Here is a 23,886-nt window from a genome sequence, read left to right on the forward strand (position 1 = left end):
TATTTTTTTGTTAAAAAAAAACAGATCAAGATCGGGAAAGCCCTAATACGTTCAGAACGTGCTTGGCGATGTTGGCGATAGGCTGATGATGATAATGGATAATCATACCAGACAATATAATAATATAACACCTGTACACGATGTATAATAAATGTCATATTATGTGTATATCATGTAACATCAACATAACACGCGTGACGTCATTAGCAGTGTCATGGTTGTACATGATAATATTATGTCCTCGTTACGAGCCCTTTAGCGACATCGAATACATATTATGTTATCGAATCATACTGATCAGTTTCAGTAGTCGCCAAAATCTTGAGGTGGTACAACTAGCACCACATCGCGCTATCGTAATTTTTTACGTGCGTCTGTATGTAACATATTTACGATACCTGCAATGAATCACGTGGGCTTCGGCCTGACCGAGTTTAAAACCTCACTCGTTCGTAAGATCTTCCTGGGACACCACGCATACTCCCACAATTAATTATTTTCTGTATTTTCCATGGTCAAATCAGATTTCAGTGTTCATAGTAATTTGACCGACCTTTATGCTGACTCTGCACTCTAACCCTAAGCTATAAGAACTCATGCACCATTTGGGAACAAGACCAAGCATTTGTGTCCATCCGACAGAGACAGATGGACCGTAATTACAGAGGAAGTAGGAAGAAATTAAATAAAACCTACCATGTATCATTCCCCTCCGCCTGTGACCGACTGCGATCTGTAGTTACTTACTTCAAAATACTGCTAGAATTTACTTGATGCTTTCCGCAACTTTGTTGGGTTGGGACTAAATCTTTTATTGCGCAGCAACCGTGTATTTTCGGGGATAAAATAGTCTTGTCCCGGTCCAAAATATTTTTGGCATTTTAAATATTTGTATGCATACGCCATATTATTAAAAAGCCATAACAGAAAGGGTTTCTATTTAAATTACAGAATTTTAATAATGAAGTTCTGGAAAAGGACATATTAATATAGCTTTCGACGTAGAAAAATAGTATGCGCTTTCCGCACGTTAGCCCGATTACAAGCGGGCAGCATCCGGTAATCACTTTCTTTTAATAACTCAATTTAAGATCTTATTCATTATTCCTTATCTATTGATACCGCAAATAAAAAAGTATAAATTCCAAATTTTAAACGCGCGTCGCGCGCTTTCAGCGAATCAAGTTCAGTGTGTGTCAGACGGCGCGGGGAGCGGTCGTGCGCTGCGCGAGTGTTGTGAAGTGCATGATGTGGTGATAAGCATGGTGCTGTTGATATTCCTCGTCGTTTTCTTTGGTGAGTTTGTGTGTGGCTTTCGTGAGATGATAGTTAAGCGACGGTTATATACGAGGTTTCAGCGAAAATGTATGTTAATGAAAGTTTTTATTTTCGGTATTAATTTAATTTACTTATATTTAATTGTGGGTATAAAAAAACTTATAGGTATGGTACAGTAGGAAAAAAATGTGTCCTGTTACAAAACTAATTTATTCATTAGGAAAGTCTGTAAGTAAAATAAAGCATTGATTAATTTAAATAAATTAATATAACTAGTTAAAGCTTTGTTAATTAGCAATTTGTAATCATGGGATACATGAGATAATACTAGTACTAGTATTTATAATAATAAAAAGATAATCGTTATCTTTATTTATAAATTATTATTTTCTAAATCATAATAATCCAAGATTTATATTTATTAGGAATACAACTTAATAAACTTAAGTAATTGAGATCCAGTAACGTTTTGGATACAGCCATAATAAATTACCTATTTGCAGCGAGTCATCAGTGCAAATGTCAAAATCACTTATATCCTCAGAACAGGAAAATAAGTTATATCAATTTGTATTTAACTAATAGGCCAGCCTCGAAAAAGATGGCGCGATGAGCTAGAAAAATACGGGCCCAGGTTGGCCTACGGCTGCGTTGGTTCAAGAGAATTGGAAGATCTTGGGGGAGGCCTTTGCCCAGCAGTGGACAGCGCAGGCTCTTAAAATAAATAGTAATAATAATAAAATAAATTTGTTTCTTTCTTTGTAATGTATAGGTTGTAAACTACTGGACTGATTGTGTTAAAATTTGGAAAATATTAGAAGTAGACCACTTAAAAGAAACATTTAAAATTATTTTTTCGCATAAATGTACAGTTCTAGCGGATTACATCGGCGATATATGTAAATTTAGGTATCGTTTTGATATTTGTATATGAATATTTAAATATCCTTTAATATCTACCTTGGCTTTAAACTAACTCTAATATTTAATAATGTTAGCCGTAGTTTCTCGTCTGAAGACTGTCACATCCAACTTTATTAATATCACAAAGTTAGCTAATGATAATGCATATAAATGGCACACTGTGACACTACACCTCGGGAGTAAGTTTTTAACGTTAATATATTCAACTTTTTTACGACTTACGAGCTTTTTACAGAGATAAAAGTTAACGCTTTTACGACCTGTCAAAAGAGTCTGCGCCTTAGTTGCCTTAAAATAAATGTTTGTACAAGCTTGTGTCTGTTACTTCATTCACTGAATGCCTAAAGAGGGAAAAAGTTGTGATTTTTAGTCGCTGACAAAAAATAACAGGGATGTTATGTTTGGTGTGCCTATACGTGGCAATTCGCATCGTACTTACGGATTAAGGCTGCGTTTACATTAGAGATGTGTTGCGAGGAATGTGTTTTTAAGATCCAATAGAATCACTGCCCTGAGTGAGGTCACGACTCACGTCAATGAAGCGATTCTATTGGTTCTCAAAAACACATTCCTCGCAACACATCTCTGGTAGAAACGCAGCTTGCCCCAATTTCACCAACGACTGTTAAAGTTAACGCCGAAATTAGTATGACGTTACCTCTTTCGATTTTCATATGAATGAAAGAGAAGACATTACATTTTAACAAGCTGTTAACACTAACAGACGTTGGTGAAATTGGGGCAGGCTAGTAAAAACTAACGTCGCCTTATTTGGAAATGTTACTTGAACGGCAGCTGTTTTACTCTAACTATTTTTATACAAATTTCTGCTACTGACATCCTAGCACCATTTTGCATGTGGCATGTGGACAACATAGAAACATACTCTAGCTACGTTTATGTGACACCTGCTTCGAATCTATGCCCGAGCCCTCCAATACACTCTCATCGATGCCCCAAAACATCCTTGTCCTATAATATTATTATTATGTCTCAAGCGAATTAACCGATTTTAATGGGTACACTTTTTTAGACAATAACATTATTTTGATCAAAGGGTTCTTACCTGTGGTGCAATGTATCATAATAAGCTACTGATAAAAGAAAGGTGCCAAATTATATAGAAAAAATAAGATAATCGATTGTTGATACCTTTAAAGCTCGTATAATAATTTGAATGAAAACAATACATGAATTTGAAATTCTCGAAGTTTTTGCAGAAAAAGGCTCCCCTATGCTTCTTAAAAAAAATCCTTAGCCTGTATTATGAGTATCTACGAAATGTGAGATAATATAAGCCGATAGTGATTAAATTATAGGACCACCACGTCTCGTTAAAATTGTAGGCAAGTCTGGCGTAACTTGTATAACATAATTATAAAGTTTATGTGCGATGAATATACTCGTAAAAGTGTACCCGAGGGTGATTTTGACTTCTAAACTATAAGTTATAGCTTCGTTAACTACCACCCATAACTAGATATTAAATTCTTTTTAGTCTAGACTCGAGTCTAGTCTTTTATGTCTATACTTTGCGCAATAATAATTACGAAGACAGTACAATATAATTATTATGATGCTATTAAAATATTGTGAATATTTTAAAAGCATTCTGCTCAATTTTCAACCGAGAATAAGCTAACAAAAACCGGCCAAGTGCGAGTCGGACTCGCGCACCGAGGGTTCCGACAGCTTAAAGGTATTATAGACCTGAGTATTTGGTATGAATTTCAATTTAATACCTCTACGCGTTTATGAGGAAATGGGTAGTAAGTTTAAAATTATTAAAAAAAAATATATTATGTGATGTAACTAAAAATTTATGGTTTTCGTAATTTTTCCTTTATCTATGCTATAAGACGTTGCTTCGTACCAAATTTCAAGATTCTGAGTTCACGGGAAGCACCCTGTAGGTTTTGATTCCCTTGCAAGTGTCGAAAATTTGCGGCATAAACGGCTGTATCTTTTGATTGCGTTGGCTTAGAAGTTTGATTTTTTCACAGCTTCAAGGGACAGTAGACCTGAGTAATTGATATAAATTTCAGCTTCATACCTCCACGCGTTCCTGAGAAAAAGGGTCTTGACAGACGGACGGACGGACAGACGGACAACAAAGTGATCCTATAAGGGTTCCGTTTTTTCCTTTTGAGGTACGGAACCCTAATTATTATTTTATAGTAAAATATACTTCAAAATAAAACCCCCAGTTTTGACGGGGCTGAAAACACTCATTTACTTCACTTACTCAGTCCATAGTAACTTTTTTTACTAACTGCGAGAGTACTATGCATGTTAACTTTCTAAAAACTTTTCAAGCTGAAACTTAACTGATTAAGACGAAATGTATGCACTCCGACAAAAGATATAGCATTGTTTTTGTTATAAAAAAAAATGCGGTATACATGTGCTGTTGAATAAAAAGAAAAACGGCATCAACTCGCGGCTCGCTCCAGACCGTACGTGTTCAATAATTCAGGTGTAGCGGCAATTACAGTCTTACCTTTTCCGATGTAAGCCTTTAAGCTCCACATTAAACTTCAACTACGTTTTCTGTTGAGGGGATATCGGACGGGATAGTCTGTTCGTCCCACAAGATCTCGTCCTAGCAGGACTAGTTTGCAGATATCGATTTTTAATGGGCAATTTTTTGTTTATTTTTGTACTTTTTTTTCATCAATTACTCGAAGTGACTATTATTATTTCATTCGATGTATAAGAAAAGGTAAAAACCTACTATAATAATATTTAAACATTTTCACTCGGATTAGCGTTCATCGAAGTAAAACGTCTGATATGACCTTAACGACCGACAAAAAACACCTTTTTTGAAACATCAAAAATATAACTTTTGAGCAAGTCGGCCATGTTAATTAATTTTATACGAGTTTTGTAAACATCACCTTGTTCTCCAACTTGAAAAAATCCGATATTTTTTTATGAATGATGGCTCGTATGCCCCCTTAGGGCAAACGAGCAAACGGGTCACCTGATGGAAAGCAACATCCGTCGCCAATGGACACTCGCAGCACCAGAAGAGCCGCAGGTGCGTTGCCGGCCTTTTAAGAGGGAATAGGTTAATAGGGAAGGGTAGGGATGGGAAGGGAAGAGGGGAGGGTAGGGAAGGGAATAGGGTAGGATATTGGGCCTCCGGTAAACTCACTAACTCGGCGTGAAACAGCGCTTGCGCTGTTTTACGCCGGTTTTCTGTGAGAACGTGGTATTTCTCCGGTCGAGCCGGCCTATTCGTGCCGAAGCATGGCTCTCCTACGTATAATTTTTTATAATGTATGATTTTTATAATGTTACAAAATATTATATCCTGACCCAACCCTCAAGTTATCACGTATCGCGGGGGTGAGCACCGCTAATTATCCCGGTAATGAAGCAGTATCAGGGGGTTTTTCGTACACATTCATCATTCGTCGCTTCATTACCACCGAATTTGTGGAACGGATACGTTCGGACGGGTTATCTCGATATGCGCCTCACCCCTGGCCCACTTGCACCTGACAGAGTTAAGTTAACCCTGTGTTTAAGTATCATGTCTTTTTTATTAAAGGCATGAATTAATTAATTCATTCATCAATACCCCATATGTTCACCGGTGAACGAGACACAATAGAATATCTATTGTGTCTCGTTTTCCCACGATCGACGGGTTAGTAAATAGCCCAGAGTTTAATTTAATCTAGACGTATTGTTTATGTATTTTCGAAAAATAATAGAACATTGTATATTTTAGTTGTTTATAAATATAATATTAACATTAAATAGTATAACTTTTCCTGTATTGATCGAAACAAATCTAATTGTAACGTACAGATCAGTGATATACATTTAACCGATTTCCTACGAAGAATAAATATCCATCAGAGATAGGTTAGCGTAATCCGACGTCGCATTTGTCAAGCTGACGGAGCTTTTCTAATGACGGGGTCTTAGAGGCCCCGTGTTACCGTTAATGGTGTAGATTCTAACAAATAACGCTGTAATGGGTTAATATTTTAGTGTTAAGGGACTTTGTGTACTTTGCCAGTTAAGTATCTTATTTAATAAACGTCCCCCGATTAGGGGCTGGTCGTAATAAAACGTAATGGGCCTGTCTTATTAGGAGAGAGCAGGATCGAAAAACAGTTTTATATATTTCTTATTAGGTAGTAAAACTGGTGTATTAAACGTTAATACAGATATATGGAACAGGGTCAAACGAGCTTAAGTAAAGCTTACCTAAAGTTAGCAGGTTGTAGTCAACAAATCAGAGTATTACCAGGCAACTTAATATTTGACGGTAGTAATACTACTATTACTTTATACGTGGGAGAGCCATGCTTCGGCACGAATGGGCCGGCTCGACCGGATAAATACCACGTTCTCACAGAAAACCGGCGTGAAATAGCGCTTGCGCTGTGTTTCGCCGAGTGAGTGAGTTTACCGGAGGCCCAATCCCCTACCCTATTCCCTTCCCTTCCCTACCCTCCCCTATTACCCTATTCCCTCTTAAAAGGCCGGCAACGCACATGCAGCTCTTCTGATGCTGCGAGTGTCCATGGCCGACGGAAGTTGCTTTCCATCAGGTGACCCGTTTGCTCGTTTGCCCCCTTATTTCATAAAAAAAAAACTAGAGCAAAGTTAGACTTTGAAATGTATCCACCGAACATGCTGTTATTATTATTATTAGGCTTCCAAAATCATTACCCTTCTTTTTAGCTTTACCGTAGTAGAGATCAAAGTATTTCCCTCTTTTTCTTGACACAAAAATATTTTCCTACGTAACTCAAGACGATGTCATCAGCTTAGGAAATTAATATTCACCACGAAGTGCACCTCTGGGAGTCCTTCACTACGACTAATATAGTTTTTACAATTTTTGTTACGATCAAATATTACAGATTTCGAAGTTTTCAGCTCAGCCCGACGCAATCTCATGAGCTGAAATGAACGTATAGAATTTGTTATAGCGGTGCTCCTTGTGTGTAGAGTGTGTTGGAAAAACTGCATTCGAGAAGTCGCGCTCGAATATTGCGGCTTTATTGTGATAATGGTTGTGATATTGTGATAATGTTGAAACTCGAGAGTCGTAAAAGGTGATATTTAGAAAATCGCATTCAAACTTAACGTACACGTAATAATTTAACGACTAAAATCACACGAGCCGCGCCAGCTCGAGCGACGCATTTGTTTCACTCCCACTAGTGCCCGTGTGGGTATTAGAGCGAGCGAGAGAAATGCGTAGCTCGATTTTTATTCGGCGGTATCCGCTTTTCTGACATTTCACTAGATTTAGTTTAGTGAAATGACATATCACTAGATTTGTTAAGTAAGAAGATGTAAGAAACAGGAATATTCGGTATCTACCGCGATTTCGTGACATCCCTAGGGATTTCGGGATATCCCTGATATCTTCTTTTCCCTGCGACATATAATTTACTAGTTCTTTTTAATCGACTTATAAAAGGAGGTTATTAATTCTACAGTTTTCTAAGATATAAAACTATTTTTTATCAGTGACTAGATGACGCCCGCGACTCCGTTGCGCCAAAATTCATTTATCACGAGAAAACCGTACATTTTTCCGGGATAAAAACTATACTATGTCCTTTCTGGGGACTCAAAGTATCTCCATGCCAAATTTCAGCAAAATCGGTTCAGCGATTCGAGCGTGAAGAGGTAACAGACAGACAGACAGACACACTTTCGCATTTATAATATTAGTATGGATTTGAAGTAACGCAAACTTCAGTGATAAAATAGGCAAATACACCTTCCCATTCGATTACAATATTACCTATACTCCACTCGGGCTAACTTGTCGCTAGCGGTCATTGCCTCCCTGTCAAAAACTTGTCATTTTCCATATAAAACCACGATAAACAATATCTGACACTTAATTGTCAATCGTGGTTTATAATATGGAAAATGACAAGTTTTTGACAGGGAGGCAATGACCGCTAGCGACAAGTTAGCCCGAGTGGAGTATAGGTAATATTGTAATCAAATAGGAAGGTGTATTTGCCTATTTTATCACTGAAGTTTGCGTTACTTAGTATTATAATATTATTAGTATTGATTAAGTGACAGTGGCGTCTATGGAATATTATGTAGGAATTACAAAACTTTAATTATATTTATTTCGACCGATATTGAATTATTTTGGTGATTCCAATAATCATCGGGACATAAATTAGAATTCACGTGAAGTGTGAAGGTAATCGGAAAGTTCAGGGATCCCCAAAGTTTGCGTATCGACGTACAGTCAGGGATCCCCAAACTTCCCGGACTGAACTTCGCACGTCAGGACGCTCGGCGATATCCGGCTTAGCCGAATAACTGAAATATTTACCACCTGGATTATCATCATCGCTACACTCAATTTGAGAGACGCTTCTAATGTGATTGGCGGATTAAAAGCTATACCTACGTTATCCATACTAATAATTTATAATACGTGGGAGAGCCATGCTTCGGCACGAATGGGCCGGCTCGACCGGAGAAATACCACGTTCTCACAGAAAACCGGCGTGAAACAGCCCTTGCGCTGTGTTTCGCCGAGTGAGTGAGTTTACCGGAGGCCCAATTCCCTTCCCTATCCTCCCCTATTCCCTTCCCTTCCCATCCCTACCCTCCCCTATTACCCTATTCCCTCTTAAAGGGCCGGCAACGCACCTGCTGCTCTTCTGATGCTGCGAGTGTCCATGGGCGACGGAAGTTGCTTTCCATCAGGTATCCCGCTTGCTCGTTTGCCCCCTTATTTCATAAAACAAAAAAAAAAACGTCTGTCTGTTCCCTATTTACACCCAAGCCACTGAATCGATTTTGCTAAAATTTGGTATGAAAATACTTTGAGTCCTGGGAAAGGACATAGGATACTGATCTGGATAAAGGTACGGTTCCCGCGCAACAAACGAATTTTGTTGCAAAGGAGTCAGGCTTGTAATTTTCTATTTGAACTTTTATGTCATAGATGTTTTTTTAAGAGTTTCTACAACACATGGCGTTTATTATTGTATTATTTTGCTAAAAAAATGTTAAAAATTGCCACTTTTAAATTATTTTTTTAGTGATATCCCTCCCTAAAGGTGTAAAATAGGGATTCAACGTTTGAGTCCTAACAGTCAAGATAAAGTTTAATTTTAATAAATCAAAACTAGGCCTTTGCATGTGTTGTGGATGATTTATACAGTATTTTCAGAGCGAAGTTACCACTCCTCAAACACTGTAGTGCCTGGGACAAGATTTAAATTTCCGTATGATTGCCCAAGCACATACGAAATTCTCGCAACATAGTCGGCCTAGTCCAGAGGAAAGAACTAGTCAATACGTCTGGGACCAACCATGTGCGGGTTTCCTCACGATGTTTTCCTTCACCGTACGAGCGTCCGTATTATGCACTTGAGATCAGAAAATGTCTCATAGGTACACGCCTCCACCCGGGTTCCAAAGCCGAGATCGAACCTGCACCCTCTACGAGTGAGAACCAAAGGTCTACCCATGAGGCTGCGGACGATATAATAAATAAATAAAACTTTATTTCAGACTAATTTTGTCCATAGATTTGTTAGAGACTAATAACAATTATCTTATATAAGAGTATATTATAGCTTATATAATAATATGTACACAAACGTATTTGAAAATCTAATAGTAAAACACACTTTACCGTATGAATAGAGAACTGTATATTCGAGCAATACCACCGATGAAACTTACTGAAGTTCAAATTAAATGTTCGGCCCCGAAGACCCCGCGAGACCCAGCGTGTGCGGTAAATAATACTTAACAGTTGAGGGTTAACTCCCAAACGGCTAAACTTGCTAACTCTATTTTTGTGTAAGCAGATTGCCTTCAACTCATGTTATGGAAAGAGGGTGCTCGGTAAAAGTTCCAAGAGAATAATATTATGATATTATAATAAATGTTGTTCTCAGCTTTATTTTACCGAAATTTGCTTACGGCGCGGAATTGTGCATATAAGAGTATATATATTTTTTTTAATGAAATAAGGGGACAAATGAGTAAACGGGTCACCTGATGGAAAGCAACTTCCGTCGCCCATGGACACTCGCAGCATCAGAAGAGCTGCAGGTGCGTTGCCGGCCTTTTAAGAGGGAATAGGGTAATGGGGAGGGTAGGGATGGGAAGGGAAGGGAATAGGGGAGGGTAGGGAAGGGAATAGGGTAGGGGATTGGGCCTCCGGTGAACTCACTCACTCGACGAAACACAGCGCATGCGCTGTTTCACGCCGGTTTTCTGTGAGAACGTGGTATTTCTCCGGTCGAGCCGGCCCATTCGCGCCGAAGCATGGCTCTCCCTGCACGTCTAAATATATCATTGTATGTCGCTTTCCGAAACTGACTACTGACAAACTGCTTTACGTTATTGGTAGCCTATACTCGCACTGATTTCCCCCTCCGGTTTCGGCAAACAATCTTAAATTTGAGCGCGGTCTATACTACTAAAATTGCGTCATAATGCGATCGTTAACATGTTATACATAGCGTTATAATTAAATTTCCAAAGCTTATTAAAACAGTGCAATGAAAAAGCTGTTAGCAATAAATTAGTTATTTGTGTGTCGTGATATATTATGGAGCTGCTGAAATATCGCCACTGCCGGCGCGGACTGGGAATGCCGAGTTCACAATTGATGCTATCGTATAACCACACTGTTAGTTTGTGATTTACTACTCGTATATTATACAATATACAGTCAGTATAAGCTTAAAACTATACTGCAATTAAAAGTTAAATAGCTTTTACAATGAGGAATATTCAAATCGCGGAATTCTCTCTGTAGCGGTCATTGACTCCCTGTCAAAAAAACATGTCATTTTCTATACAAACCGCGATTTGACAATGAAGTGACAGATGTTACTAGTCGAGTATACTGTGTTCACATCGTGTATGCAAAATACGAATCGTATTTTGCATACACGATGTGAACACAGTATGAATTATATCACTTCAAACTTATAAATAGTTGGAGATTATCGAAGAGGTAACCAAAATGACCGCTGCTGCCACCTTAAATTGTCCCGACTATAGTGTGTCGTATCACATTAGACATACTATATATTGACGACCTCTGTGGCTCAGTGGGTGGGCTGTCGGTAGCTCAAGCCGGGGGTCGCGAGTTCGAATCCCGCCGATGGAACAAAAATTTTTCAAAGTTCCTGGGTCATGGGTGTGTATTAAATATGTGTATCATATAATAAAAATCTTATATATATATGTATAATATATAAGTATTAAATATATTTCCGTTGTCTGATACCCGTAACACAAGTCCTTCAGGTACATAGCGTCGTCAGTCTGGCCCCGTCCAGACTGACGTGGAGTGAAGTGTCCATAGATATTATTATTATAAATAAATAATATTATTATATAACATAGGAGGATGGACATACATCGTATTTCCATTCTCATATACTACATCGTCATTATAAACTTAACCTGCCAAGACGTGTTAACGCTTTAGCCATCTTGGTTCACGTTTCACTAATACCACAGAATAGAATATAATAGTACAAGTTGCTAATACAAGCGAAACGTTGTTGTTTCCCATCAAAGTCGACGTCGATTGGGCAAGCTATAGTGCCAATTAATCGTGGATATCACATATCCTTCATGGCCTTGGCAAAAGCTGCCTTTAGACGTATGGCTAAAGAATTAAGCCTCCAAGAGTCAAATAAAAACCCAACTAAGACAATTTATAAAACGTGTAACCTCCGAGAATCACATTCAGAATGTTTAAACTCTCTTTACGGAACTTTTACACCTCGGTAACGGAACTTGGCTGCCTCGTGACAGAACTTTACCGCTGAGCAGACGGAAAACGCGCGTTACGCTAAAATATTTCGTCCGGGTTTTTGTTATTGTAATCTTTATTTTACCCTCCAACAGATTTGATGTGCTTTAAATATATTATATAAGTATTATAATATATATAATATTATGATAAAGTTTGAATTTATATCTCTCATTTGAACCAATTTCTTGTTTCCGCGGAATTAATTCCGCAAAGTGTCCGCTGGAACTTGTGGAAATATCTAGTTCCGTAATAACATCAAAATTAACAAATTGATCTGGAAATATTGAAATGGGTCACTTTCATAAAGCCGGGCTGCGTAGCGGAGCGTTTCCCATTTATTTTTATGTTTTGATTGAAAAGTAATTTGCCGGCGCGCACTCATTCGCAGCTATAAATATGTATGTTGTTTAACATTTGTACAGCGGTGGCTTAGAAATATTATTTCCTTCATAAAATGTTGTATTTTATCAATAAACGCTGCACGAAAATGGAGGAAAACGTCAGCTTTTCTTTTATATAAATATTATGATAAACTTTTTTATCGCTTTGCCAGCGGAGATTCAGGGTTTTTGATATCTTTACTGTTTCATATCTGACTTACAACAAGCACCACCTATCAGAGCAGCTATTTATAATTAATAATGTATGCAAACAAATTCGGCCAAGATTGCGCCGAGCCGTCCTAAAATTATATGAGACGTTTTTTAACTCCTTATCGATATCGTCAGACTTACATCGACCCTAATCCTTGACTGACTGAAGGACAAACAGACAACAGAGTGAGAGTATAAAGAAGCCTTTTTTAACAGTCACTACCCCAAAAACTAAATAAAAGATGTAAAGCCCCATACCCAATACCAAATACAAAAAAGACACTTTAAAATATAAACACGATAAAAAAGTACGTAAAATAACAGGATTCAGTTTTACGTTGTGTCGGCGAGGACAATGGCGGGTACGGTATTCAGTTAAGGGATTGAATTAATAATACAGCGAGAGTTAAATATAACGTTTGTGGGCCTGGATGGACTCGAATGAGTTATTTTTGTAGTGGAAGCCCTGCACTTTAGCGGTCTGTGAAAAAATAGTCCCTGAAAAAATATTGTAAAAGTGGAACTCTGAATGCTGCAATAATGAATGAGTATAATTGGTCGCTGTTAAGCATTCGTGTCCTAATCCACAATTTTGTTGTTGTTAAATTGTGTGAATGCAGTCTTGTTCTAAATCATCTACAGAACATAACTGCATTCATAACTCAATACGTACTTTTTGTGTGGGTTAGTACACGAATGCTTAACAGCGTCCAATTATCATACAGTATAATTAAGTTGTGTCTTTTCAAACTCACTCAACACAAGTACACCGCGATATCTATGACTTGTATTTGTCGTTGCGTGAAGCAACTTTTCAACAAGTACCTTAGACATCAAATAAATCTATAACCCGACTGCTTAAAACGATAGAAAGATTTGAAAAAATATAGCCTATGTCACCCGCAGCATCATTATTCATTACTACTCGTAATAATATGACACCTCATTGAATAAAATCGGATCAATAGTTTTTTTAATGAAATAAGGGGGCAAACGAGCAAACGGGTCATGGAAAGCAACTTGTCGCCCATGGACCCTCGCAGCATCAGAAGAGCTGCAGGTGCGTTGCCGGCGTTTTAAGAGGGAATAGGGTAATAGGGGAGGGTAGGGACGGGAAGGGAATAGGGGAGAGTAGGGAAGGGAATAGGGTAGGGAATTGGGCCTCCGGTAAACTCACTCACTCGGCGAAACACAACGCAAGCGCTGTTTCACGCCGGTTTTCTGTGAAAACGTGGTACTTCTTTGGTCGAGCCGGCCCATTCGTGCCAAAGCATGGCTCTCCCACGTATAGAGTTTAGCCTCTACGAGGGCACACACACACATAGACTGCCAAAATCATTATCCTTCCTTTTGATTTTGCCGTACAGTCGGTTAATAATACACATTTATTTACTTTCCCCCGGAAAACTGTTTAGCCAAGAGAAGAGTGAACACTTTTCGTCATTCAAGGTCATTCTACGTGCGTCGTTCATGAATCATGACCTTAACATACATAGCGTTGCCTTGCCTAAACAATCCGTACTAATACGTCTTTATGGGCCTGTTTCACCACTTTCTGATAAAATGCCTAATAGGCTATTCACAACTTTTTTGACCAGATTATCCATACTTTATCTGTCAAGATAATAATTGGTGGATAGCCTTATCAGGAAGAGGTGAAATAGGCCCTTAGACTGTTTGTTTATTATATCCTCACGTTTAAACCCTTGAAACAGTTTTAATGAAGGCAGTTTGAGACCCAAGAAAGGATACAGGAAAATTTTTGTCATCGAAAAATCTAAATCACAAAATATACCTACGCATATTTTTATGAACGCCAATTTTCCGTGAAAGGATTTTTGGACTATGGAGAAGCTTATGTAAATTTTTCCATAAAAGTACAAAAATCGAATGCCAATTTTCGGGGTTTTTCATTGGAATTTTCCGTGGAGCGGCACTTTGTCTTATTGTGCTAGCCGGGGCAGGTAGGAAACGCTGCCTTTATTGTGTACAGTTTTTAAAGCGAGCTATTTCCAGAACTAATTTGCCTTGCGGTTTTTGTGTTTTGAATTGGTGGCTAGTAGATTATATTAATAAAGTTATAATATGATTTTTGTAACAACTACAGCAGAATCGATCAACAAACATAAAGTATTACTAGTGTTTATGGCAAAAAGTATTAATTTGATTCTCAAAGTACAGATTGAAAATGTGACTCGAACTCCTCAAAATTTTATCTGATATATTTGGTTATACTACGTTCGTACAAAAATTGATTACGAGAATAATTACACAAAATAGCCGCGGTGACATTTTGAATGCGTTGGGCGATTGCGGGGGGTATGAAGTGCGCGGGTTAAAACCGATTTTTTTCTGTCATAGGTCGCCCCCTTAAGTACACCTGATGATGATTTATATCGAAACCGGTCGTGTTTAAGTTAAATTTGTAGTAATTAATGAATATAGTGGAAAAAGTGCAAGTAATATTGTGTTTTATTTGTGTTTAAAATGAATTTCCACCAAGAACCGACAGTACAATCAATTATATATACTTACTTGGGGGTTGCATTTGAATTACGCATTATAGTGAGGGGGCGGGAGAGGAGCGGGGAGGGGAGGGGGGGTAGGGGGGACCCCCCTACTCCCTCCCTAAAGTTAGGAAATCAGTAGTTACCACGAAAAATTTTTTTTAGTTTTTGAAGTTATGTTCAATAAAACAACCAAATTAGTGGACTTACGAACAAATAAGTCTTTTTTGGGTGTGGGCAAACTCGGTTCTATGTCTTATATTGTAAATATACAGCTCCGACGCTGCTGGCATCTGCGGGAATGCAATGCCCTATCGCCCTTGCGTAACAAGTTATAGGCTTATTTGCACCCTGGCAAACTAACTAAAGGTTTAATTGCACCCCCTAAATTTTTTATAGATATATTATAACAACTGGCTTCAATTATTAGTCGACGGAGCCCCGCTACGCGGGGCTCCTATTTCTAGGTGGTTCTCAAAAAAATAACCACGATGGCTAAGGCGGGAGCTTCGCTGCGCTACGCTCCCGCCTAAGCCATCTAACCTAACCCAACCAAGTCGTATTGGGCCAGCACGGAGTGATATATTGCTGTAATTAATTACCTAAGAATTGTATACTGTTCTTATATTTATGACACTTAAAAAAATTTTACAACAAATTACTCGTAAAACAAAACGTAACTATAGTGAAAAATTAACAATAAAGACACTGTTAAACAAAAAATAACGTTCCGTCACATGTAACTTCAAACACATATTTTAAAAAAACTATTCATTTCCTAGACACAAATCAGGTGTCATTTGAAAGGTGTAACTAACCCCTATAAAATACCACCGTCCCCACCCTCTCACCCTCACTCTCACCCTCTACCTATAATGCGTGATTCAAATGCCAACCCCTTACTTGAACATCAACATCAATGATTTCAGCCATTGTTTATTCCAATCATTGTTTTTTTAATATTAGAATATTGCATTTTGACATTATATAAATGTAAGATTCTATGTCTTATCAAAGATAAAACCAAAATGTACATAGTATGTAAATCTAGGTATACCGCTGAAGTTTAAGTATAAATTAGGAAACAGCATATCTCTACAATAAATATCTTTTATGGTTCCTTGAGGGATCTCGTGTTACATAAGTTGGCTATCTTCCATCTTGAGATAAAATGCACTCGCTTTGTCGGCCAGACTCCACCTATCTGATTCTATCTTTTTAGGCTTGTTAGTCGGTTTTGGGGTCACCTACTATATCATAAACTAGCTGAGATAGTTAACGTTGCTTTGTTTACGTGTATACCTAATATGAACCTTCTTCTTAGAATAATCTATTTAAAAATCGCATGAAAATTCGTTGTGTACTTTATTGTTTTGTATATTATAGGGTGTTCAAAACAAAGTGATAATACTTAAGATGAGTAAGGTTCTCTTATATTGAGTTCAGTGTGAAAGTACAGGTCTAAAAAACATATTTTTTGTGCAATTTGTAAGGGCAAGCGCCCCATTATGATTTTGCCCATACAAAAGGTTAAAAAAGTTGATTCTTTTAGCGCTGCTTTCACATACATTGTTATAGAGACTCATACACACCCTGAAGTATTATCAATTTGTTTTGTAGCACCCTGTATAGGGACAGACAGCAGGAAGTCGGTTTCTTTTATAATAGTAGATAGTGATAAAGCAGCAGTTTTTCCACAGTTTTTCATGGACTGTTTGTTTTCACCAGATGTCGCAAATGCCTAAAAAGTCGGATTCCGCAGGTAACCGCTGTGCGCTCTTTGTATATTTTACGGCTTGCATTCTTTGGTTTGATAAAAAAATTGCATTGTTCTACATCCAATTCACTATTGTTACGTTCCTGGCTATTTAGAGGAATATTTGGTCGCTGTTAAGCATTAGTGTCCTAACCCACAATTTTTGTTGTTGTTAAATTTTGAATGCAGTCTTGTTCTAAATCATCTACAGAACATAACTGTATTCATAACTCAATACGTAATTTTTGTGTGGGTTAGTACACGAATGCTTAACAGCGTCCATTTATCGTATAGTTTATTATTAAACGGAGTAAATTCTATACTATCTCATAAGTATCGTAAGTAATATGTATTAGATAATATATAATACTTCTTTAAGGGTGCTCCCTCACTGGGAGCATTCGCTTGTAATGTAACATTACAGAGTCGAGCATTACATCAGTGAGGGAGGAGAACCGAACAGTACAATGCGCACCTTGTAATGATATAATGTGTAATATATTGATACAACTTGTAACATCAATGTTATCTGACAGTGAAGAACTTGCTATGGAATGCTCAAACTAGAATCTGTAATGTTACAATATTGCAAGCGATTGCTGTATATATGTATATATAATATATTTTGGAAGGTTTGATTCTAAATAGAGTCAGTTTTAACCCAACCTCATAACGCATGAAAAGCCAGTTACGAGTGTTGTCCATAATTACAATCAATTCAGAATCTATCAATATATGGATTTAATTATTGTGGAGCGAATATCAATAATTTAAATACTATATTAAAAGACGATTATTACACAGCCCGCTACAAATATCATATTATGCTTAAATGTATAATTATCGTACATTTTAATTACACGTTCAAAATCTGTGAATCAATTCAATTATTACTCAATGTTAGTTCATTTTGTAAATAATTAAAATATAAATTGAGCTATATTTAAAACGAATACAATATATAAAAAGTAATTCGTTATAATCTACACTTAAGGGGGTGACTAACCCTAAAGTGTCGATTTTATAATTCATTTTTATACTTGAAAATAAGCCCCGAATTGTTTCATTTTTTAAAATTAGATACTACATTATATTTCCGAGAATTCGATCTCAGCAAAAACACGTTGCCATAACCGTGCATTGAACTAAGTTAACATTTTAACACATTGTATAAAATTATGTCATTGAGAGATCGACCTAGCGGATTTTTAAAATGTTGTATATTTATGGAGTTATCGAGAAAAAACTAATTTGGCGATGAATCCGCGTCGTCCTTTTTCACCTGGCATATGAAAGACGGGCGTGAGTGTGAAGGGAGAAGGACGATGTTTGATATTTTGTGCAACTCAAAGTGGTCATAATAGTCATAATCTACACTTAATATAATAAGAGGTAAGTTTGTTTTTTTTGTTTGTAGGAAGTAATTTCTGAAACTACTGGTCCTTTTGCAAAAAAAAAAATTAAAACTGATAGAAAGCCGGTGTGTTCCTCACTTTAAAATGCTATATTTCATGTATAAACAGTTATGTTTTTTTTTCTTGAATTTGTCGTTCTCAAAATTCCACGCAGGCGAAGCCGCGGGCAAAAGCTAGTATGAAATATAGAAAATAAAACCTGTAGCTTTAAGTTATATCTAGGTAACGTCCGTGTTAGTTTAGTGTTTTTTAATTTTTTTATTTACCATTTAAAACAATACACATTACATTTTTTTTTAAGTAATATATCATCAAGAAACCACAAAGGTTTATTTAGATTATATATTTATTACAAGTTAGCACCAAGTAATGGCAACATAATATTACTATAGGTCTACCAGAATCTGATGGCAATTTTTGACAGCATTTTCAAAAAATATCCTTGATCATTGGGTAAATTTTTAAATTTGCATGTTTCACACACAAAATAAGCCGCTAAAGGAATAATAATTATTCCTTTAACTATAAGAGCTATATCAATTATTGATATAGCTCTTATAGTTTCGGAGAAAAGTGGCTGTGACATACAGACAGACAGACAGAGTAGACAGACATGACGAATCTATAATGGTTCCGTTTTTTGCCATTTGGCTACGGAACCCTAAAAAGGATGAAAATGTTTTATTCCAATTACCCCGGTATTGCTAGAGTCAATTTATTTTCTCACTTTTTGCCATCAGATTCTGGTAGGTACACCTATACTATGTATTTGTTTGTATCAACCGCGACAGTATAATAATTAACGGTAAAGGTTATATTTTTTTTATTTTTTTTTATGAAAGAAGGGGGCAAACGAGCAAATGGGTCACCTGATGGAAAGCAACTTCCGTCGCCCATGGACACTCGCAGCATCAGAAGAGCTGCAGGTGCGTTGCCGGCCTTTTAAGAGAGAATAGGGTAATAGGGGAGGGTAGGGATGGGAAGGGAAGGGAAGGGAATAGGGGAGGATAGGGAAGGGAATTGGGCCTCCGGTAAACTCACTCACTCGGCGAAACACAGCGCAAGCGCTGTTTCACGCCGGTTTTCTGTGAGAACGTGGTATTTCTTCTTATATATTCGGCTGTGGATATTTCATAATCAATAAACCAATATGGTTAAAATCAAAATGTTAATCGGAGACCCATCGTAATAGGGGACAGGGGTAGGCAGTGTATCCAACATTTCTGTTCTCAGAAATTGCCCAAACATTTAATTGAAAATTATTCGATCAAATTGCCTTTGATTGGAAAAGCAATTCGACTACAGAAATCGACGACAAATATATTTTAAAGAATTTAATTTGACGTTATTAATTTTTAACGATTGGCACTTCAGTGTTTATTGAAATGTTCATCGTCTACTGAGAAACTCCTAAAGGTAATAATAGCACATTCAACTGAAAACAGTACATAAAGTAAATCATTTACGTTATGCTGTGCTGTTGTAATGTAGATTTTTGCTCTTTTATGCGTCTAAGCGCGGTGCGGTTTGTGAATCGTCCTAATTTTTAAAATTTCAACTTGTAAGTATAGTTTAGTACGGTTAGGATATTAGTAACTAATATCCTATAAATTCAACGGTCACATAATAAACTAACATATTAGTGCGTGAATTTTCAATAAAATGTTATAAGCTTCTGATGCTCAAATTCATACATTTTTATAAGTACACCGGGAACGATTCGAGACTTTTATAGTTTACGGTGTATGTGTATTGTGTAAATAAAGTAAGGTATGTCAATGATGATGATCATGCGGCATGCCATCCAAACCAAGTAAAATCCAAACAGATTGTTCTTTAACGAGGAGTGAGTGTGATAGCCGACTACACATTCGCGGTATTGCGCGCTCGATACTAAGCAGTACTTATGTGAGTGGAGTTATGCAACGCAATGAGAATTTACGTCCAATCTTTGTCGGGTTACGGGCCTTTTATGGGTCTATAGAAAATGGCTGACTAGTTTTGACAAAATATAGGCGTTATACAGCAAAACGGCGTATTGCTTTACGTACATTTAGAAAAATAAAGGCTATGTTTTTATTCAAAAGCTAACATACATCGTCTAATATATAAAATTCTCGTGTCAAAATGTTAGTTACCGTACTCCTCCGAGACGGCTTAACTGATTTTTACCAAATTTTATATACATATTCTGTAGGTCTCAGAATCGGCTACTGGCTACTATTTATATCGATAAGTGCATTTGTTGAATGAATAATAGTAAATTATTACAACACGAGACTGACGGTGACCATTGTTTGTGCGACGGGATAGCGATGGTCGTTGCCATGATGACATACTTATTTAGTCACTTCAATAAAATAATATGAGCGAAAAACTTTATATGGTAAAACAACGTTTGCCCGGACAGCTAGTAATAATAAGGATTTTAGCTTATACTAAATTAGTGGAACCGGTTATTTGCATACGAAAGCTGAAAATGCTTTAAGATTGGATCGAATCTCTCTTCCCCTCTTTAAAAACATAGTAAGATAAAAGCACTAATGGTAGACTCGGAACTAATAGATGACACTTACGACAAAAATACCATAAAAATAAGAATTAGTCTTTTTTTCCCAACACTATAAATTTTATAAGCTTCTCAAGCTATCTGTTGACGTGAAAAAATATATTAGGGACGCCTTCGGGAACAAAATTTTAAAATGGGATCAGTTTTCGTAAAAAATTTGACCGCGTCAACACGCGCTCGGCAATTTCTTAGCAAATAGGTTAAGGAAGTCGAAATTTTTGCACGTACTCGTAAGTTTTGAATACATTTATTTGATTTTTTGTAATTACTATTGATTTCATTGGATTAATGGTCATGTTGTTTACACTAATTAATGTTTATTTATGATTTTTTATCCATTTCCCTAACAATATAAAGGGTGTCTACTATTAGTTCTTGAAAATGTAAAAAACCTAATAGATGACATGGAACTCATATCATCATTTTGCAATACATACTAAAGTTATTTTGTAGTTTATTCTACCGCAAATATCACCACTATTCTCTGAAAATATAATTCTATTATCAAACTAACAAATTAGAACTACTATACCTAAAAATTGACATATTAGACCTTGTCTGATCTAAAAATCTATTGCTTTAGTTTTTTAGCAGTAAAAAGAAGAAAAAGGAGAGCTAAGAAAAGAAAGAAGAAAAAAGAAGAGGCAAGAGAAGCATGGAGACTAAAGACTGAAAATAAATTTGCTAGGAAAAAATATATGAAAAATAAAAATAAAAGGAAATATAGTTTTAGCATGGAAGAAAGACAACGTGGATAATATTTCATATGCATGTAGTTACTATGATGAAGTAAATGAAATCTTTTGAAAAAACGGCAAATAAAGATCTAATAAGCTAAACGTGGGAGAGCCATGCTTCGGCACGAATGGGCCGGCTCGACCGGAGAAATACCACGGTCTCACAGAAAACCGGCGTGAAACAGCGCCTTGCGCTGTGTTTCGCCGAGTGAGTGAATTTACCGGAGGCCCGATTCCCTTCCCTATCCTCCCCTATTCCCTTCCCTTCCAATCCCTACCCTCCCCTATTACCCTATTCCCTCTAAAAGGCCGGCAACGCACCTGCAGCTCTTCTGATGCTGCGAGTGTCCATGGGCGACGGAAGTTGCTTTCCATCAGGTGACCCGTTTGCTCGTTTGCACCCTTATTTCATAAAAAAAAATATTAGGAAAAATGTTAAATATAATGTACTTAATATTCTATGTCAACTATTAGTTCATATTGGTGTCTACTATTAGTGATGTTCGTTTTCTGTGATGTCATCTATTAGGTAGTTGTTATGACTAAGTTTACAAAAAGACCAATAATTTATTTTTTAATTGATTTGTCAGTGAATAATCATAATAGTTTTATTTTGTAAGAGTTACTGAAGAAATTTATATTTTACAACATTCAAATGTTACATGTTTCCTTAAAGCGTCTGCCATTAGTACTTTTACCTTATTTTGCCTTGTTGAAAGTGTAGCCGCAAAACAACACCCAATAACATTAAATCATGTTGACATTACTCAATAAGAAAAGGTAAGATGAAGCAAAGCGGGCCACTTCCAGCGCCCATAATACCCTCACGTGAACTTACCCTATTGGATATTAAATCCGGCCACTTCAGGGCTGCCAAAATACGGAGAATTCAATTATAATCGGCTTGTCTGTTCTAATGGGAGCGACATCCCTACGACTTATATGAACAGCTCAAGCCTAAATTAAATTAATGTTTCTAACCATATAGGCTTAATAATAATTATTATTATGTATTAATGACTTGCTTTTGATGTTAAATATTAATTGGCTTTAATTTTATACAATCATTAACAATTAGCTGGGACTCCACCACAGGTAAGAATAATTATAATTCTTACGGTAAGTTTTGAATCTCACCGTAAAATTTAAAACTCAGTTATTATATTATGCTTAACGTGGAAGAGCCATGCTTCGGCACGAATGGGCCGGCTCGACCGGAGTAATACCTTTACCATGCGTGAAACAGCGCTTGCGCTGTGTTTCGCCGAGTGAGTGAGTTTACCGGAGAGCCAATCCCCTTCCCTATTCCCTTCCCTTCCCTTCCCAACCCTCCCCTATTACCCTATTCCCTCTTATTCCCTCTGCTCGTTTACCCCTTTATTTCATAAGAAAAAAAAAATGTAATTTTTCAAAATAAAAAAATCCTATGTACTAATTCAAAGTTACATGCTAAATTTTATTTTAAGCCCTAATTATCGCATGAAAAAGTGCAAACCTACAAACTAAAAAATAATAATATTTATTAATGTTAGTGTGATTTTGAAATTAATGCCGCTCTAAACATTTGCATAAAATAAATTCTTGAGGAGTTTTAAATGTAAGTATTTCTCAAAAAGCACAGCCCTAGCAAATCTTGTACCTGTAGAATGATCGTGTGACTTGCTAATACGAAGTGAAACTTATGAAGAAATAAAGAAAAATTTCCTTATTTTCTTGTGGAAAAACCAGATGCTGTGTAGTGTATTACAATAAGTAATATGTAACAAAATTAAAATTCGTATCGAATTATCGTTCGATTTAATTAATGTTCCATTCCCGAAAGGTTAATTAATATAAAACAAATATTTTATTTTATGGGGTCTCCCAAACAATAAACGTGATTTTTTGGCTTTTTGCTCGATATCAATAATGGCAACAGGTAAGCATTCGAAATTTTAACAAAACTTTTAATTATATGCATACTTTAATAATTATTAATCTATACTATCTATACTAATATTATAAAGAGGTAAACTTTGTTTGTTTGTTTGTTTGTTTGTTTGTTTAATTGTAATGAATAGGCTCAAAAACTACTGGACCGATTTTAAAAATTCTTTCACCATTCGAAAGCTACATTACTTACGAGTAACATAGGCTACTTTTTATTTTGGAAAATATAGGGTTCCGTAAGATATTTCAGATTTTCGGAAAAAAACAGAAAATTTACTTATTTTGCGTACGCTGCCTAAACTATAAAAGATAGAACTATACAATGTTCTAAGTAAATGTAGATCTTATAAATTTCCACAAAAATGTCTGC

General features: G+C 36.6%; 1 protein-coding gene across 1 annotated transcript in view; it reads left to right on the forward strand.

Annotated features, from left to right (window-relative positions):
- Positions 1–1,207: 1,207 nt before the first annotated feature.
- Positions 1,208–23,886, forward strand: part of LOC121732566 — a 119,900-nt gene continuing 97,221 nt past the window's right edge. Inside the window, exon 1 of the mRNA XM_042122494.1 lies at positions 1,208–1,296. Within this exon, the coding sequence (XP_041978428.1) occupies positions 1,263–1,296 (34 nt within the window). The 5' untranslated portion in view covers positions 1,208–1,262. The remainder of the gene's footprint in view (positions 1,297–23,886) is intronic.

The sequence above is a fragment of the Aricia agestis genome, chromosome 12, assembly GCF_905147365.1.
Source record: "Aricia agestis chromosome 12, ilAriAges1.1, whole genome shotgun sequence".
NCBI lineage: Eukaryota > Metazoa > Arthropoda > Insecta > Lepidoptera > Lycaenidae > Aricia > Aricia agestis.